Source organism: Bos mutus, chromosome 10 (assembly GCF_027580195.1).
Source record: "Bos mutus isolate GX-2022 chromosome 10, NWIPB_WYAK_1.1, whole genome shotgun sequence".
In the NCBI taxonomy this organism is placed as follows: domain Eukaryota; kingdom Metazoa; phylum Chordata; class Mammalia; order Artiodactyla; family Bovidae; genus Bos; species Bos mutus.
The window spans coordinates 52663491-52684479 of NC_091626.1; the positions used below are offsets into that span (position 1 = coordinate 52663491).

At 37.2% G+C, this 20989-nt stretch overlaps 1 protein-coding gene across 1 annotated transcript in view; it reads left to right on the forward strand.

Annotated features, from left to right (window-relative positions):
* The window catches only part of UNC13C (unc-13 homolog C), a 644738-nt gene that overhangs the window by 243175 nt on the left and 380574 nt on the right, over nucleotides 1-20989 (forward strand). The window contains 2 exon segments of the mRNA XM_070377927.1: nucleotides 16515-16593; nucleotides 18743-18814. Coding sequence (XP_070234028.1) covers nucleotides 16515-16593; nucleotides 18743-18814 — 151 coding nt within the window.

Sequence of the window (20989 nt, forward strand, 5' to 3'; positions counted from 1 at the left end):
CAAACCCATGGACTATAGTCTGCCACGTTTCCCTGTCCATGGGATTTCCCAGGCAAGAATACTGGAGTGGGTTGCCACTTCCTACTCCAGAGGATCTTCCTGACCCAGGGATTGAACCCACACCTCTTAAGGCTCCTGCATTGGCAGGCAGATTCTTTACCACTGCACTAGCTGGGAAGCCATATGTCTCCTTAAAACTAAGGACAACCTACTTTAGGTCCTCCATGTCAGGAACTGTGAAGAGCCTGGTACTTTACCTTACTTACTAGCTGACAAGTTAGCCCACCATAATTTCACACTTGCTGGCAGAAGACACGAGACTCCTGGATCAGAGACATGAACATAGCTCAAGGCACAGCAGATAGCATGAGCTTCATGTTTGCATCCGTTTCTCTTGTCCCCTAAGCCCACACGGGCAATGTGATGACAGACCTAGATGGATGCAAGATACACAGTGGATTTGTGTCAGTTGTAAGCTTAGGAACCCCCAATCTTTTGAAAGAAAACAAACCAAATTTTGCCCCAGAAAGACATTTTATTTACTATACTGGTCAGCACACATATCTGTTTTCTACTTCAGAAGAGTGCAGTATCTTTATATATATTCCACAAACTCTATAAAAGGTTAACTCAGAAGCCAATGCCTCCACTTTCAGAGTGTACAGAAATGCAAGAAACTCATGAAAAACTGTCTCCCAGCACTCCACAGCACTTAGTAGTCTAGATACACAGTAGGAATTCAATAAATGTTGAATGAATCTGACCAGAGAATCATGAAGTCATTGCTAAAATTGACATGACCACTTATTTATGTGTCCTCTGTGCTGATTTCCCTGTCACTTGAGTTTCTGAGGAAGACACTAAGAACTCAAATATTTGTATAAAAATGATGTTTCCCAATACTAAGGGCCCACGTCAATCAAAGATAGCGATGAATGGGAACAAAGGAATTAGTTCAGTTAGTATTACCAATAAGGAGTTCCTCATTGGTTATATTAACAAGAGTTATAATTAGTGGTATGCTGGTGTTTTACAGCTGGCTCATTGCTAAAGGAACAAGGCCCCAGTTTGTATTGTTTGCCTATTTTCCTGGTCTAAGTTATCCTACATAGACAGTTTCAAGCTATTAAAGTGACAGTGCTGAATGTGGAGTTGGGGAAAGATGCATACAGTCTGGACCAGCTCTATTACACCACTGGTTGTATTGGATAAAATGAAAATAATAGAACCAAATACCCTTTCTCTCAATTTTTCCCCCCCTCAGTGTTCTCTCTCAATATAAAAAGTGTAATGAAACTTGTAGGGATATATCTTATTTGATAAATCTGGTCCTGGTTGTTTTTTCTAGAGAAAATCAAAGGGATTAACTTTACATGACAGCCACCTAGCCTGTGAGCAGGACTCAGATCAGGATGCTACCTAGCTTGCATCCTGCTGCTACTGCTAAGCCACTTCAGTCGTGTCTGACCCTCTGCGACCCCAGACAGCAGCCCACCAGGATGCCCCGTCCCTGGGATTCTCTAGGCAAGAACACTGGAGTGGGTTGCCATTTCCTTCTCCAATGCATGACAGTGAAAAGTGAAAGTGAAGTAGCTCAGTCATGTCCAACCCTCAACGACCCCCATGGACTGCAGCCCTCCAGGCTCCTCCGTCCATGGGACTTTCCAGGCAAGAGTACTGGAGTGGGATGCCATTGCCTTCTCTGAGCTTGCATCCTGTGTAGTAGTATTTTGATGGGTGCAAAAGTCTGTTTTCCCTGATACATTGCTCTCAGGTTATAAGGTAAGAGTTTATAGTAGACTACTTCTCACTGACTTAGTCACTTACTCTTAAGACCCATGTATTTTGTATGGGAGTCTAATTGTCAATGTCTCAATTGATTTATCTTGCATAGGGAGGCAGAATGACCAAGTTGTGATTACAGGAATTAATATATCCTGTGACCAGCTATTGCCTATTCATTAAAGGATGCTGAGGATACCAGACTTCTAAGGAGAGATTTATGTGATGGATGCATAAACAGCCACATATGAAAAATCCAGGTGGATCTCTGTATCATTTTTGTGTTAATGACCATAGTAAGAAACATGTCCATTTTCATTTTTTTTATTGTTTTTATTTTTTTAAATATAAATTTATTTATTTTAATTGGAAGTAACTATACTTAAGCATCACTGGCCAGATGTTCTTGCCCAAATCCAGAGACTCACATACTGTAATCTAAAGTCAGCTCCAGTATATCAACATATATTGAGAGAAGATCATTGATTACACACATGGTAAGGTGCTCCTCAAAGGAGCCAGGCAGATTCAATAAGGTCTTACCACTTTCTGCTTCTCCACTCAGCACAGCGAACCCCTCCTCAAATCTATATAGTTTGATTTCCTCCTCCTTCCTTCCATTCTAATTATACCTGTGTTTGTTTGTTTTAAATACTGGATTTAAAAAGTGTTTCTGTAATACTAGTTTGACAGCCTTCTAGCAGAGTTGATGACACATTAGGTTAAACATAGATGGGTTTTTCTTTTCTAAATAGCTGTAATCACCTTTTAGTTGCATGTGTGCTTTTTAAAGTTCCATTTCAATTTCAGTAACTATACCTGAAAATGCAAGGTATATCCATCAGGACCAAACAATGCTTACTCTCTATTTAACCTCTGATTGCATTGGGCAGGTGAAGTGTTCCTATGATAAGAACAATAAGAGTAAAGTTTTGATTATAAAAATAATCATTTGTTTTTCAATTTTCAGAGAAGCATAGTTGCTAGAATAACAATATTTGTCTCAAATCCTGAGGCAGACAAGAGAACTGGGACGTAGTTTAATATCTAATTACTCTAGATTCTCCATTTATTTTCATTTGCCTTAAAAGGAATACCTAAAAAATAACTGAAAAGAATCCTTTCAATCACTGATTTTACTGTTTTTGCTTGATGGTATGTGTGAAAGTGATAGCCACTCAGTCATGTCAAACTCTTTGCAACTCCATGGACTGTAGCCCACCAGGCCCTGAGGTCCATGGGATTTCCCGGGCAAGAATACTGGAGTAGGTTACCATTTCCTCCTCCAGGGGAATTTCCTGACCCAGGCATCAAACCTAGGTCTCCTGCATTGCAGGTGTGTGTGTGTATATATATATACACACACACACACAAATATATATATATATGTGTGTGTGTGTGTATATATATGTGTGTGTATATATATATATATATATATTTTTTTTTTTTACCATCTGAGACACCAGAGGAAGTAGAATATGTACCAATACTAATATGTGTCAAATCTTAACTAAATATTACAGATGAAAATGAAATTAGTTCCTATTTTTGAGAGGTCTGCAATCTGAGTGAAAATCAGATATGATCAAATGATTATTATTATAAGAGGAGTAAATTCAGTACCTTTGTAGCATAGTCAAATGGTTCTTGGCTATTAAAATTGTTTAAGATCATGAAGTTGAGTTTCATTAACGCTATAGACTTCTGATTTCTTGTACAACCCTGGGCCATCACTCCTCTGAGTAACTTCATGAGTTGAAGAGGGCTTTTCAGCAGATGGATGGATAGGATAGGGAAGCCACTTCTGAACTTGCTAAGCATAAAGGGGTTATGCTTGAAACTTTCTTAGATATGAGAATGTTGCTGAGCCTAATGGTGTCAGGAGTTTTCCACCAATAACATGGGAGTCAGAGCACAGACGAAGCTATTGAGGGAAAGAAGTAACAGACTTGGAATCAGTGACCAGGGAAACATTTTTTAAAATAAGTGATTGATAACACAGTATTCTATCCCTGCATTTTTGTTTCAGTTAGAATCTCTCCAACAGCCACTCCCTGGTTGGCAATTCATTAAACCAATATTTGTGTGTATGCGTATATGCATGCCCTCAGTCATGTCTGACTCTTTGTGATCCCACAGACTGTTGCCCACCAGGCTTCTCTGGCCATGGGTTTTCCCAGGCAAGAATATCAGAGCAGGTTGCCAATTCCTGTTCCAGGGGATCTTCTCAACTCATGGATCAAACCAGAGTCTCTTGCGTCTCCTGCATTGGCAGGCAGATTCTTTACCACTGCTCCACCTGGGAAAGCCAAACCAGTACTTGATATATATTCATTGTCTTTCTAAAACTATATTTTAATCGTATTGAAAGGATTCTGTAATATCTCTTCAAATAGTGAGATAACCATGGAATAACATCCCCAGGGCTTGACTCAATTATGTTTTCTGTGAATGGGGTACTTCTTTAGATACACAGAGCTTGAGTTTTCTTCTTTTTTTATTTTCCCCTTGATCTTTCTTGGTATTACCTATCAAAGTTAGACCACTGGATAAGATGTGTCTTTATTCTGAGCTAAACGCTGGGTCATGTTTTGTGTTTCTTTTAGCATAGGGTAAACTGTAAAAAGGATTCAAAAACATTGAGGATAAGAGGGAACTTAGGCTGTTAAAGCCAGGCAGCAACCTAATGGCTCAGTTTCTGCCTTCAGGCACTACCAGTTTTCATTAGTGATAGGAGAGAGATTGTTAAAAAAAAACAGAAAACCTAATTTTCCTTATTGATAGACAGATTGTTAAAAATTTCAGTGGATTAAATATGCAGCATATTTCTAAAGAACAGTATGATTAAAAGGAACATGAGGCTATGCGGCTTTAGCTTTGAGAAATGTAGTTCTTTGCTATTGGGTATTTGATTGTATTTAATGGCCTTCAAGTAAAGCATATTACAAGAACCTAGTGTTTCATTAACTTACAAATAATTGTACTTTATAAACTATGTATAAGTGAATGTTGAGTCTTTCCAGAGAGATTACTTATAAAATTAGCTTTAAACCAAAAAAATGTTGATATATACAATTTCATATATACTATAGCTTTGAGCCACAGAAGCCTGGTTTAGGTGTTTAAAAACTAACACTCTAAATTGAGACCCTATGTGGTATGAATTTTAATTAAATGAACATTATTTTCATATCATAACAATTGCTTAGTTACAAGTGACTTTAGGGGCTATATATTTTACTTGTTTTCTTTTGTGTAGCATGTGATGTTATGAGTTTAATCTCAGTGCAGATGATGTTAACAGAGGGGTAAGAAAGGTTCCTGGTGTAGGGAATTGCAAGCTTTAGAAAATACTGTTGTCTCTTTGATTAAACAATCTGTGAAGGAAATGAGCCCTGGAAGATACATATAATAATTGAGTTGTTAGAAATTAATCCCCGACACCTGGCATTGTCCTCATAAGACTAAAGTTAAGAAATTTTCAGAAGCACATTTAACAGCTGCATTTTAGCTTTTCGCTTCTCCATCTCATTATACTAAAACCTAGGACCATTTGGTTGTTTTGTTATGAAAAATAGTTTTAATCATTGAAACTATAACCTGCAATCCCCTTTACTACCAGAATGGTGACTCTTTCACATCCCCTTTATGTCTTTAAAAACTTAAAATGACATTAGCTTTTGAAAAATAATGTAAAAATGAATAATGAGGTAGTCAGCACTTCTGAAACCATGTTTCAAAAGAACAGAGATTTGAAAAAGCCTGCTTTAAAGTGCTAAGGAGCATTGCAGAGTGGCAAGAGGTCAATGCCTAGGAAAGGAGAGAGTAATTTAGTAGAATACAAAGGCTCTCCTTGACAATGAGACCATTTACTCTTTAAAATATTATAGCAGTTTGAATTGGGAGCTTTACCAGCGTTCACAAAGTGGAATGAAGGTGTTGCCAAAGAAAGTAGTAAAAACCATCTCAGTCAAGACCCTCTTTAAGGATTCCAGAATTACTTCAACAGTCTGTCCGACCATCTCTCGGTCTCCTTGATCCGTCCTCTAATCCATCACGAACCGCACTGCCAGACCAGTCTTTTTAAAACATTGCTTTCGTCATGTTAGTCTCATGGCTACATACTCACAGCAAGATGGATGTGACAGTTCTGTCCAAGATGAACTGCAGATAGGGAGGTTAGTAATTAGGAAGTCAACAGAAAGAATGCCAGGTGTAACAGGGTAAAAGTCACAAAAAATTGTGGTGATCCTGATTTAAAGAAAGAAACAAATGAGAGGGGATGTGAAGAAGGAAAAGAGACTGTGACAAATGGAAATGGACAAGGCTTGATACCTCTTAGATATGAGAAGCAAAGAAGACAGAAGGGCATCAGTGATGGTCTGGAGCCCTGAGAATGTCAGCTTGGTACCACAAGCTGCTTATCCTGAACAAGCATTTACATGTCTTGCAGCGCAGTTTCTGCAGGCCTAAATACAAGAATGATGGAATGTATAATTTCTTAGGTTGTTCAAGTTTTACAACTTGGGTTAGCTGTTATAAAGAATTTTAAGCCTCTGCAATTGAGCAAATGGTGATAGTACAAAAAGCAGAGAAATCAAAAGAAGACATCCAAAAAAATCTACAGGAAAGATAATTGGTTCTAAAATGGAGTCTTCACGTGAGAGTGCTGATAAGTTTGTGGAAATATTCAAGAACACTTAAAAACTATTTATTGGTATCACTGTGCTCCAGAACAAACATGTTCCTTGCCTCCTTTGGTGAAGTTAATTCATATACATGTTTAGTATGAATTAGAGAAAAAGTGAAAGAGTGAAAGCAAGAAATGAGAAAGGACACCATTTAGAAGTGATGGCAATTCAACATGCCAGTTCAGTGTCTTATTAACACATGCCCAGAATGAGTAAGAGTTGGAAGATAAGAATATGCTGTAACTCATAGTTTCACTTTCCTCTGATCTCTCAGTTGAGAACAGTATTGTCCCACTGCACATAATTTTCTGTATTTTTCATACAACCATGGAATCTAAACTCAAACCAAGTGCAGTCAACCCCTTGCTATCTGCAGGAGATTGGTTCCAGGGCCCTCACAGTTACCAAAATTTGAAGATGCTCATGTCCTTTATATAAAAAAAGGTTTAGTATTTGGGCATAACCTATGTACATCCTGCTGTATACTTTTAATCACCTCTAGATTACTTACAATAACAAGTAGAATATAGATTTCCTTCTCCAGAGGATATTCCTGACCCGGGGATTGAACTCAAGTCTCCTGTGTTTCCTGCATTGCAGGGTGATTCTTTACTTGCTGAGCCATCAGAGGCTCCCAAATGCTATTTAGATACTTGTAAATGCTATGCAGATAGTTGCCAGCACACAGAAAATTCAATTTTCACCTTGGGGAATTTCTGAATTTTTTTTTTAAATATTTTCAATCTGCAGTTGATTGAACCTAGGGATATGGAACTGGTAGATCCCTAGGGCTAGCTCATCTCATTCTCCATCAAGGAACTAATGATACTACAAGGTAAAAGGAAATATGGCTGAACCTGTTTTATTGAGATATCGTGTTGGTCTCTAATGTAGCTCCCTCCACCGGGATCATCAGTGATGGTTTAGAGGACTAGATATGACTTTCCATAAAGACAACCATCCTACTTTATGCTTACAGTTCACAGTACCCAGGAAATAATGAAGAGGAGTCTGGAATGATTAGTACTAGGGAGAAGCTTTATGCTTTGAATTTTATTTCTAAGTCAGAGCTTAAATAATTGAGAGGATAAAAGCAGTGTTTTTCAAGATTAGAACTAGCAGAAAAAATGAACTTGGTTCAAGCATCTATGAGACCTTTGTCTAACATAAATAACTGGAACCAGGATTATATATGAGGGTTAGGCAAGGAATAAACCCAGCCAAGACACATGCTTATCAGGGCTGAGGCACTAACCAAAATAATATCAGAGGAAAGAAGCCTAGACCAAAGCTGAGTCAGAAGAGGAAGTTAATGGTGCTCAGAATACCACATGGGGTGCAATTGCAACTTTGGCTTGCTGCCCTTTTCTTTAATTCTTTAAGTAGATAGCTACCCACAAGTGTGTGTCTGAGAGAGACTCTGTTACTAATATGTTCCCTAGTTGGAGGAATGTAGCTTAGCCACAGGGCAGCAGTGGGCCAGCATACATTCAATCAATTTCAATGATGTTCCTATTTAGACAAGTCTATAATGAAATAAAAAAAAATTTTAATGAAATTAAAAGACGCTTACTCCTTGGAAGGAAAGCTATGACCAACCTAGATAGCATATTCAAAAGCAGAGACATTACTTTGCCAACAAAGGTTCGTCTAGTCAAGGCTATGGTTTTTCCTGTGGTCATGTATGGATGTGAGAGTTGGACTGTGAAGAAGGCTGAGCCCCGAAGATTTGATGCTTTTGAACTGTGGTGTTGGAGAAGACTCTTGAGAGTCCCTTGGACTGCAAGGAGATCCAACCAGTCCATTCTGAAGGAGATCAGCCTTGGGATTTCTTTGGAAGGACTGATGTTAAAGCTGAAACTCCAGTACTTTGGCCACCTCATGCGAAGAGTCGACTCATTGGAAAAAGACTCTGATGCTGGGGGGATTGGGGGCAGGAGGAGAAGGGGACGACAGAGGATGAGATGGCTGCATGGCATCACTGATTCGATGGACGTGAGTCTGAGTGAACTCCGGGAGTTGGTGATGGACAAGAAGGCCTGGCGTGCTGCGATTCATGGGGTCTCAAAGAGTCGGACACGACTGAGTGACTGATCTGATAATGAAATAATTGCTATCAATAATACATAATCTACTTACACATATTTTCTCAATTGGTGCTCCCAACAAAGCCACTGTGAAGATAATTTTTGAATTTTCTATGGATAATCAAGGTTCATAGAGTTTAAAAAATATTTACTGGTTGAGTCACTAGGCTCTTACCTTCTTACGTGACTAAGTCTTTGCCTGATAACCCACTTTAGTGTGGGGTCCTTAACTTTCCCCCTGCTCCTCAGGCTTCTGTCTCATACTTTCCATGTATTATTTCACAGATAAGAATCTTTGATTCCAAACCAAGACCATGGATAACTTAATACCTCATCTCTCCAGTGGCAAGGCTTACTCACTTGACCTTCCATGTTTGTCTTCTCTGTTACATGCCAGAGTTGGCAATAGGGAGATAAAGCTTACTAAGTTTTATTTCTCATTTTTTTGAAACCTATATTCTATCAGGGACATCCACATGAACAAACAAAATTCTGTTTTATAGGCATTATGGGGAAAGACTTAGACCAACCATCCTCAAATATTTTTCAGCCTCAGTTCAACCAAAGAGTAGGGATACCATTCTCTCAGTAACAAATATTTAATTTTAACCCACACAGCTGCTGAGAAGTCCATCTGAAAAGCTGGAGTCATGATCTTACCCCTTCTTCATTCCCGTACTCCCAAGTCCCTCCCACTGAGCATCCCCGATGTTGAGGTTGTAGTCAAGTAGAGTTGGTAGAGATGAGGAAGATGCACTTACACCTGCCTGATGGGTTGATGACTGTTACATTCAAGTTTCATTTGCGAGATCAGTCAGTGTCAGCTTATGCCACCGAGTGAGGAGACCAGTGCCAGTAAAGGAAATAACAGAGTTAAAATTAGACAAGTAGGGAATTGTGTAATTTCTCCAAGGATCTATAAGGAGTTCAAGATGACTAGAACAAGGAAGTATAGGGAGAAGTCCAAAAAGATGAGACTGGAGGAGAAATCATACCTTACTGAGTTCTGGTATCTTGTAGGCACTGAGGCATATTGAGTGTAAAAGATGACATTTTCAAGTTTGTGTTCTAGAAAATCACTCTGTTAATGATGTTTAAAAAAAAAAAGTGGTCTGGCAAAAATTTTAAGATATTAGTTAAGATAGTAAAGCCTGGGCTAGGGACCATCAATGGGAAAGTTCAGGAGAGAGGCAACTGTGCATTTTATACTTTTATACTTTAGAACAAATGGAGATGTGTGTTAATAATTGATGGTGTTTAAAAAAAATTGGTAGCCAAGCAGCAGCTGTAAGAGATTATAAGCCTGAATGCTTGTTAAACTTAGTTAAAAATTGCCCTGGGAAAGCAAAGTCATTTTTTTCTTTTTGCTAGTGATATGGCTGGACAGTTGCTCCAGTTTAGAAAAATAAGGATGCTTTGAGGAAGAATCACACAAGAGACAGTAACAAAGCACTGTTACTCATAATACCCAATCACTGTTGCTCTTGATGGTGTTAGTTCAGTTCAGTCCCTCAGTCGTGTCTGACTCTTTGCGACCCCATGAACTGCAGTACCCCAGGCCTCCCTGTCCATCACCAACTCCCAAAGTTTACCCAAACTCATGTCCATTGAGTCGGTGATGCCATCCAACCATCTCTTCCTCTGTTGTCCCCTTCTCCTCCCGCCCTCAATCTTTCTCAGCATCAGGGTCTTTTCAAATGAGTCAGCTCTTCGCATCAGGTGGCCAAAATTGATGGCTTAAAGGACAATAATTTGGAAAAAGCTCTAGACAATGACAGTTCTGAGTTGAGTAATTCTGAAAAGCTGGACTCTGAATAATAATTTGTTTTGTTTATATTTTCCTTTTTATATATGAGAAAAATATATATGACATATGACAGAAATCTATGCCAGAGAGTCACTTAAAGAGGGCCCTTCAATAAGTATAAAATTTAAATTCTAACTTCAAGGAGAGCATGGTATCAGAGATTAATTTGATTTTTCCCCAATGGTGTATAAAATAACATTTCATCTTATGACAGATAGTATCTTAGTTTTGATGAGATAAAGAATCAATAAATCTTTAGGAACTGCTGATTAATTGCCTGTGGGGAGTGAGTCATCAATTACACAAACACAAATATTCATTCATTGTTGACAATAATGGAAATCTTTTCCAGAAAATGAAGAAAAGAAAAAGAAAATATCCTGAATGACATATCCTAATATGCTGCAGGTGAATAAAGTGTATCATGGTCATCAAGAAAAGTGTTAAAATGGGTGTAAAATACATCACATTAATCAGAAAAAGCAATATTGGTCATTGTATGTTTAAGTAAGGTAATAAATGCAGAGAGTTGTTTTTTAAAGTCTGAAAGGGTGTACAGTTGTACTAGAGGAGTGGGAGTTAAAATGATTTAGTTAAACTTTTACACTGCCTTAATATTCCATAATGCTAAAAAAGATTGATTATATAACCCTGCCCAATAATTGCCTTGGAAACACAGACATAAACAGAAGTATTATGTTTTTTTTCAGGCTTATAGTCTTCAATTAATTTAACAACTCCTTTGGATATAAGCAGAGTCTACCAATTTTCTGATTTCTAATGGAAATCAGCAAGTCTCCAAATATTACCAATTAAGCATCAAGCTTCCACATGTGGAAATAGCACATCTTTGTCCCATAATCAGAAAGTGCTACTTTCGGGAAACCTGCTTATAGCTTTCATGCATTACTCCTCTGAGTCTTCTCAGAGTTCTTTTTCAATCTGAATAGACTCAGTATGTTATCAAGTCAATTTTGGAGTAAAAATAATTGCTATGTATTTAGTAAAATCAGCTTTACCCCTCCTACCTGTGTGTCAGAGTTCTTAAAAATTACTGAATATCATATATATCTTTTATAAAATTTGTATTTTTTTTGTAATGAAATAATTAACTGAACCTGACTCAAGGTATATAGCCATACATTTTTTTACACAGATTTTATTAAACTCAGTAAACTCCTTTTAGTATAATTAGGCGAAGAAGTAAGAAATAAAACCATGAAAAATATGAAAACTTTTTAAGAGAACAAATGTTGAATTAGAATACATCTCACTTAATTTAGCCTATAAAATTATATCCATTGTCAATTATATGTGGTCATTGACGTTCCAGACATTTCTGTGGATCTCATGATGCCTTTGTCTCATTTGTAATGCCTCTAGTCTAAAGACTCCTTTTTCATCAGAGGAACACTTGAATAGCTGGAGAGAAACCACTTGGGGAGGATTGGGACTATTTTATACAGTGATACAGGGCTTCTAATCTGAAGATAATAGCCTTTGAATACATTTTTTTAAAATTTTATTTTATTTTTAAACTTTACATAATTGTATTGGTTTTGCCAAATATCAAAATGGATCCGCCACAGGTATACATGTGTTCCCCATCCTGAACCCTCCTCCCTCCTCCCTCCTCATACCATCCCTCTGGGTCGTCCCAGTGCACTAGCCCAAGCATCCAGTATCGTGCATCGAACCTGGACTGGCATCTCGTTTCATACATGATATTTTACATGTTTCAATGCCATTCTCCCAAATTTTCCCACCCTCTCCCTCTCCCATAGAGTCCATAAGACTGTTCTATACATCAGTGTCTCTTTTGCTGTCTCGTATACAGGGTTATTGTTACCATCTTTCTAAATTCTATATATATGCATTATTATACTGTATTGGTGTTTTTCCTTCTGGCTTACTTCACTCTGTATAATAGGCTCCAGTTTCATCCACCTCATTAGAACTGATTCAAATGTTTTCTTTTTAATGGCTGAGTAATACTCCATTGTGTATATGTACCATAGCTTTCTTATCCATTCATCTGCTGATGGACATCTAGGTTGCTTCCATGTCCTGGCTATTATAAACAGTGCTGCGATGAACATTGGGGTATGAATACATTTTTTTAAATTCAAATACTAGAAGCACCTCTGAATCAACTGGGACAGGCCTCTGAATTCTCCTACAAAATATATACATTATATATATATGCATGTTATTAATATTAATATATATTATATAATTATAAGAATATAGTTCTCTCTATATATATATTTATATATACATTATTAAGAACATGATGTTCAAGGCAAGACACTCCCACAATGGATATCAAGATCTACCAGGTATTTCTAGGCCTGGGGAAGTTGCTGTCCTTAAGATTTAACAAGGGTAAAATGGGATTAATGGGAAGCCTCAACTCATATTGTTGTAAATGTAGAATTGTGTAATCATAAAAGCAGTAGAGTATGATAGTGCTAACTCTGACTTAGATCATGATCTTTGGGATGATTCTGAACTATTCTGTGCCTTCGTTTCTTCATCTATAAAATGGGAGAAATAATTGTACCTATTCCTCAGTGGATTTTTTTGAGAATAAAATGACATAATACTTGTAAAGATTGAATTTGATGATTAGTATTATGTCTGGCTCCTGGTAAGCACATTTAAATGTCAGCTAGAATTAGCTAGTTTGTTGGATACATTAGAGACAGGATAATCGAATCAGCTATTACAGAAAGGGGTGAAATCAAACAGCTCTTCCCTAAAATTAGATTTCCCTTCAGAATTACCTACCTGCTGTTGCCGCTGTTGATGACTGCCTCTGACCTCCTCCTCATCCAGCCTAACTACTTTCTTTTGGATTTTAACTGATATCCATGAACCTGACCTCTTGCCAAAAAGTCAATTATTTCCTTACCTACTGTGTTCTTTCCATGCTTCATCTTTTTTTGGTTGTTGTTATTTAATCACTCCCAGACCTCTCCTGGTTAGGAAGCCTCTCGGTAACTATTACACAAATAATTGACATTTGTATAGCACTTCACAGTATTTACCAAGCACTTTTCTATTTAAAAAGTGAGGCTATTAGGGCAGGATCTTTTTTTAAAGTTTGAAATAAAAGCTTTATTATTACTTGATAGATAAGCTCTTTAAAGTATATGTTTATCCAAACTTCTTAGAGTAATGGTAAACATGTAAAACAAGAAAACACAACCTGATGAACACTTTGGGCGCTACCTGTGAAGCTTAAGAGAATATATTTTACTGCATTACAGTTTTAAAAATTATAAAATATAGGTTTAATTGAATAACAAGCTCAGATGAGACAGATGAATTTTGGATCCATGTGTTCTAACTTTGGCTCAAGTTTGGCCTCATTCCTTGTGTATGTCTCTTCTGATGAGACAAGCATAAAGGTGAAGTGTGATTCAAGAACATATCTGTGCGTTATTTATTCCTGAATCTGTGAATATATACAGTTACTCCAAATTCTAGATGGGCTTTGGAATTTAAGTTCCATGAGAAGGAAAACACAAAGACAATAAGTAATCTGTTATTGATAGGAAGAAAATATATGACTCACTTATATAACACTTTGCAGTTTATAAATCACTTTCTCAACCATTATCACAATTGAATATGTTTCTCTACAAAGTTATTAAAGTCACATTATTTAGGAGTCAAAACATTTCAAAACACTTGGAGGCAGTGAGTTAGTATGATTGCTATGTAATGTGGTGGAAAGACATTTATTGATGAACATTTTATGCCATTATTATTCTGTTCACAGAGGAGTGAAAGTAGAAAGTGCAAGGAATCAGAGTCTTAGATTGGAGCAAATGAAACTGGAAAAATGCTTTGGAAACCCACTTACATAATCCTTTCCCATATATTTATTTATTTATTTTCACATATATTTAGTGTTTGAGATATGTGTGTGGTGGGGGAGGTTCAAGCATGAACAAGCAGGGAGAGAAGAATATGGAAAGAGGATAGGAGGGAAGCAGGATGTCACACGGAGATAGCAGTAGTCTTTCTGAAGATGAGTGTTCAGAAGAAAAAAAAATATACTGCCCTTCTGTACTCTGCGGTTTCTTGGAGTTCATGAGAGAATGTTGCCAATGTGTCTTTTGTGATCTCAATTCTTGCTCTTTGTCACCATGACTATCACAGCCCTTGACCTAGAGAGTGTCTTATGTACTCAGTCATGTCTGACTCTTTGCAAACCCATGGACTGTAGCCACCAGGCTCCCCTGTCCATGGGGATATTCCAGGCGAGAATACTGGAGTGGGTTGTCATGCCCTCCTCCAGGGGATCTTCCCAATCCAGGGATGGAACCCAGGTCTCCCACGTTGCAGGCAGATTCATTACTGCTGAGCCACCAATCAGCTGCTCTAGAGTGTCAGACAACAGAAGCTGTATTAACTCCTTTTTCACAGGTTCAGTGGTGCGCCACTTAACTGTTGAATGTCATCTCCAGCTACCACACCCTGTCTCCCCTCCCATCTTTTATTCCTTCCCATTCTTTCTTTCCCCTTCCTTAGTCTCTGCCCCGTAATTACTTTTGTCCTGTATTCTGTGACCTATAGGTAACTTTTGTTTCAAGTGCATGACCTTAAGTATACTGTTCATCACTGACAGTGACACAACCATGTGCAATGGTTTTAATATTTCACATGTATTATTGGATTTGCTCCTTATTTTCAAACATGTAAGTTATGGCATTATTACTATTTATTACATCTTCATTAATATTTTGCTCTACTATTTTATATGAGTTGGATGAGGATTTCTGTAAATTGTCCAAGATCACCAAATTGGAAGTATTAGAGTTCAGACTGTTGGCTACTAAGAGATACAACAAGACAAAGGTTCGCCTTTGTTAAATTAAGCAGCAGGAATGAAAAGACAATCTTTGTGTCAGTGAAAACTGAATATTAAAATGCTGATAACCTATTATTGGCTGTTGCAGCCTGTTTCAATGGCAGAGCTGCCCAGCTAAAACATTGTGCCCGCATTGTGATACTTCTGGTGCAAAAGCTGGCTCTTAGCTAGAGGTTAGCAGGAGTTGTGCAGTTCAAGTGAGCAGAAGGGGATGATGATGACCTTTTTGGTTGTATAAAAAGACTGGCTTCGATGCAACAAAAATCAAATTCAATGTATTAAATTTATTTTAATAAACAAATATTAATGTATTTAAAATTATTTTAAATTGCAGATATAACATATGCTTATTATAAAAATTTTGAACATTACTAAATTTATAACATAGGGAGTCTTCTCTCTTTCTCTCATCCAATTTTATTCCACGGAGGTAAGTATGGTTATCAATTTGGTGAATATATTTCTAGACATTTTCCATGCATATATAAGCATCCATTCATATGAGGGTCAATAGGAAACTTAATAATATGGAAGTGTGCTTTCTTAACATACTGTATTTTTTATATATGCACATGTTTATTTAACTTATTTAATGATTGCATCACTTCCATTGTGTAATATTCTATAATTCATTCAATCAGTATACGGTTACTGAATATTTAGGTTACCTAGCTTTTGTTGTTAGTAGAAAAAGTTGCAGTGAACATGCTTATATGACATTTAATCTTGTGCATTTATCTTTGGATAATTCAGATAAGTGGAAATTATGGTACTGGGATAATCACTAGTATTTTAAATATGTTGGTAAATTCTTAAGATTCTGCTTGGAGTTCAATCTGTGAAGACACAATGTACACACACACAAAAATAGTATTTTTGCTATAAAAGTATTTTTTTTTAATCATTGCAGACAGATCAAACTTTCACCAAAACTGGTTTGATTCTGTTTCTTCCTCTAGGTGCAAAGTTCCATATACCTAACAATTTTAATTATCCTCTCTGTGGTACAATAAAACAATGTGTCAAACCAGACCATATATAATTCTTCAAAGTATGAAACCATCTAAGATGGAGAGTGATCACTATGTGTGATAGTTGGTCTCTTACTTTGGGGCAAGGTCCTTGAGTCTTGGATCTTTGCTGCTGCCTTAACCAGTATGGTAATCCTTTAACCTTCTTTCACAGACTTTTTACTACAGACAGTGGAATTTTTTTAATAGGAAGTCTATTCCCCATTGAAATCATTCCTTCTCCCCCTCTTTCAGAGCTGGTCGGGGACTTTATGGTATTGACAGTATGCCGGATCTCCGCAAAAAGAAAACTCTGCCTATTGTACGAGATGTGGTGAGTCACTCCTGTTTAATTTATTTTGACTGCATGCGTTGTCTTTACTAGATGTCATATTGTCCTTCTCATTAAATTGCCTAGCCTGTAAATATTTCATAGCATAAAACACAGAAGAAGCTGGATGCTAGCAGCATTAGGCTTATTATTTCTTTAAAGTCGATTAGATGGAGGAAATAGCTCTAACCTTTTGACAGCTTTTGATATTAGGTGAAATTACAGATTGAGTTAAAATAGTGCTATAATTGAGCAAAAAGGAAGTCATACAACATGCCAAGCAGTCTTCTGCAATTGGGCTTTGATGTGCTCAATTTTATAAATGACCATGAGTTTAATTTGCAGTGGAAGGCTGGATTTGAAGTCTTCACCTTAACCCTATAATCTTTAGCATTTTATAAAGCAAGCAGACAATGTTAATTAGTTCTTTATTCTTTAAGATCACATCTAACCAAATTAATAAGCTGTTTCACTCTCCAAAGAAAACCATAGCTTCCAGGTCATTAAAGCCTATACTAGCCCTGAATATAACTCTGAATAACAAACTCTCCTATAAGGAAATATGCTAGAGACTGCTGGGAAATGAAAAGAATTAATAATAGTCTGTATTAAAGTCTAAAAAATAGCCCATCAACAGGAAAAAGAAATGTTTTCTATCATTCACAGTGTTTTCATGTTTTGGAGGCATATTCTTAATGGTTTATTGCATGAAAATATATTTCCCCCAGAGAAACTGAAGTTTCCCTTTTACAACAATGTACACAGATTCTTGATACTGGTAATTTTTAATTTTGCTGTGAAAACCTTTATCTGAAGCTCATCACTTTAGCTTTAAATTAGAAAAGACAAAGTCTTTCCTGGAAAAAAACTTATGCTGGAAAGCATGATATGTCTCTACAGTTATCTCAGATTCCTGCTGTTGTAGTGTGACATCATTTTTTAGCATTAGGCTTATTTAGCATTATTATGTTCTTTTCTCATATGTCTAATTATTTATATTTTATTTTCTCTATCACTTGGACTCTTCAGGCCATGGTAAGTGATTTTTAATTTATTTAATTAATATTTGGCAGTCTTCTCAAATACTACTCTTATTCATGCGATCTAAGAGAACATGGTGGGGAAATAAAAAGAAACATATAAGAATAAGAAGTTTGGGTTCTATAAGGATTTAACATCTCCATTCTGAAAGATAGAACAACTTATGTAAATAGCAAGTGCAAATATGGACTAAAATAGACTAAAAACAAAATTTGAGGGACAGTAGTTGTCAGTGATAAAAGACTATCTTTGGAGATAAGTGCCCTATAAGTTTACATGGTAGGGGTGGAGACAGATGGAAAGTCACCTCCCTGCTTAGGACTGTACTGAACTTAACTAGGCACAGTGTCTTCGTGGCTCCAAGTAGATATATTTCTGACCCCTAATGGAGGAGAATATTTATTATTCCCATCTAGAACTGATTTCCACAGTTCTCTATAGTACCATTGAGTACATTAACCTTATATCATGTATATTTCTAGTGGGAGCCGTATAATGGTTCTATTTTACAGGGGAAACTAAAGGAATGTAACTCTTACTTAAAATCACCTAAGTTACCAGCAGTGAGTGAAGAGAACAAATCTGGGAATGATGATTCTCACTTGATAAAATGCATACTTGGTAAGAAAATACATTGGCTAGATATGGAAGCATATTCCAGGAAACTATAGACAACTCAAGAATCATCTAATACCTGTTGTGATTCAGGGCTATCAGAGAGGTGAGCTGGCTCTGTATCAATGGTCATGTTTTATGAAGGCATGTGATTATGGTTTTCTTGGAGAAAAACAATGTTTTAGAAGTCTCATGCTAGCCTAAAAACCTTGGGTTACTCAGTCTTTCTTACTGGGCCTCAGTTTTATCATCTGTGAAATGTAGGGTCTAGGTTTGATGATCTAAAAGGGACTTTTTTAGCTTTAATGTTCTGTGATTCCACATTCTGGATGAATTGGCTGACTACTGAATATAGTATGTCCCTGTTACCTAAAGTGTGAACAGTGATAGTCTATACTCTTATATTTTCATCTTCTGCTGAGTAATAGGTAAATAACAGTCACCTCATATATCAGTAACTCACGATTGTCTTTTTTGTTTGTTTTAATTTTTTAAGACCCTGGCTGCCCGGAAGTCTGGACTCTCCCTGGCTATGGTGATTAGGACATCTTTAAACAATGAGGAATTGGTAGGTGCAGAGTCAGCTACTAACTATACATTGATCATAGTCTGGGGAAAAGCATTCTGCTTGGGCTGCTTGTTTGTTATGTTTATTCCAAAGTTCTAGGAATAACTGGGAACATGCAGAAAGTCTCACCCTGAACAAATTTCCTCAAAGCCTCAGCTGCACTATCATACAAATTATCCTGTGTTGCTCAAATATTCATGTACCTTCCCATCTTTACAAATGCTATTTCATCCAAACACAGTTTGCTTGTTATATACACCTGAAAATTCCTGCTAAATTTCTACATAGTCCACATGTTGCCTCATTTTTGAGGCTTTCCCAAACACCTCCCTCCCCTTTTGGCTCAATTATTTGTTTCTTCCTCTGGGCCTTCCTAGCATTTAATCACAAACTCCAGAGGATGGTATGGTTAAGAGTGAAGGCTGCATGGGGTGAATCCCATTTGGACTGCTAAATTAGCTTATTATATCTGGCAAGTTATGTAACTTCTCTGGGCCTGAGTTCTCTCATATGTACAGTGATGTGATAATAATACAGTAGATGAAGGGAGTGGATAAGTGTTTAACATGCTTGTACATCCTAGGGTACAGTATACAATAAATACGAGCTGGTGCTTTTATGATTTTCGTTAGTACAATTTGATTATTTTGCATAAGCCTTCTCTTTTGACTCCATGAGGGTAAGAACTGCGTCTTGTTTGATGTCCTTGTTAAATGTTTTCATCCCTATTGCTTACTACATAGTCTGGCATGAGATAGATGCTTTGTCAATTCCTTATTGAATGAAAGAACCAACATGATTAGAAGGTAGAAATAGATTGCAAATATCTAGATCAGGGATTCTTGAATTCGGCTCATTAGAATTGCCTGTGTGTGTGTGTGTGTGTGTTGCTCAGTCGTGTCCTACTGTTTGCAACCCCATGGACTGTAGCCTGCCGGGCTCCTCTGTCCATGGAATTCTCCAGGCAAGAATACTGGAGTGGATTGCCGTTCCCTTCTCCAGGGGGTCTTCCCGACCTAGAGATTAAACTCAGGTTTCTCCTGCACTGCAGGCAGATTCTTTACCATCTGAGCCATCTAGAATCACCGAGGGGAGCTTTTAAACCCTGATGCCTGGGTCTCACTCCCATGAATGATTTAACTGGCTTCAAGTGTAACCTGGATAGAAGGGTTAAAAAGAAAAAAACCTCCCAGGTAATTCCAATTCCAATGAGCAGTGGATGTTGTGCCATGGTAACTGCATCCTGCCAGCCACTACTCTGGAGCTTGTATCCAGGAAAATTTATCTGTGCCCCTGTGCACAGATTATTGCAACTGTGTACTACCTCCTCCAATTTAGAGACTTTGTCTTTCTTAGAGAATAAAAACATGGCCACTATTATTACTTGTTTTAAATTTCTATATACTTGACATGTAAACACCATTATTTACATTTTTGTTTCTCATTTTCTTCTTCTTTCATTGTCATCTTCCACCCAAAGCCAACCTTTCCTAGGTCTCCATCAGCAAACCCCCCTCAGCCCAATACATATCAGCAGTAGTGCATGTCTATTTGAATATCTGGGTGCTACAGCACATTCAGAACATTTTGTATTGTGCCATGGTATTTTTACAACATGACTGCTTTCCCAGGGGCTTATTTTTATCTGTTGGGTTTATTATGCCATGTAATACTTCCAGTGTAGTTTGGATACAAGAGAAAATAAACATTCTCTGATACATGAAAAAGCCTCTTATTGCTTACTGAATCTCAGAGTATCCAGTCTTTTGCTTCAGAGGAAATAATCAAAATGGAAGGTTTTTATTGGATAGACTTCTAGACTGTTTTTTTATGTTTTAAAATATTGTCTTTGGTTTAAAGCACAAATACTCATCCCTGTGAAAAGTTAAGAGGAAAGCAATAGAAATTAGAGGAATGCCTCTACATTTTCTGAAGCTCTGACAGAGAGCACACCCTCACTGTATGGTTAAAAGAGCTATTGGTCAACTGTTCCTTTACTTAAAAGTATTCATTTTAGTTTTAGTATTTAGTTTCAGAAGGGCTCTGTAAAAGATTTTTCTGTGTGAGTGTTGGGTGGATGAACCAAGCCCAACAGTTCCTGCTAAAACTCATAAAGCCCATTTCCCTGGGGCCGGCGTCTCAAAATGCAAATGAAATATGACTTCCATACAACAG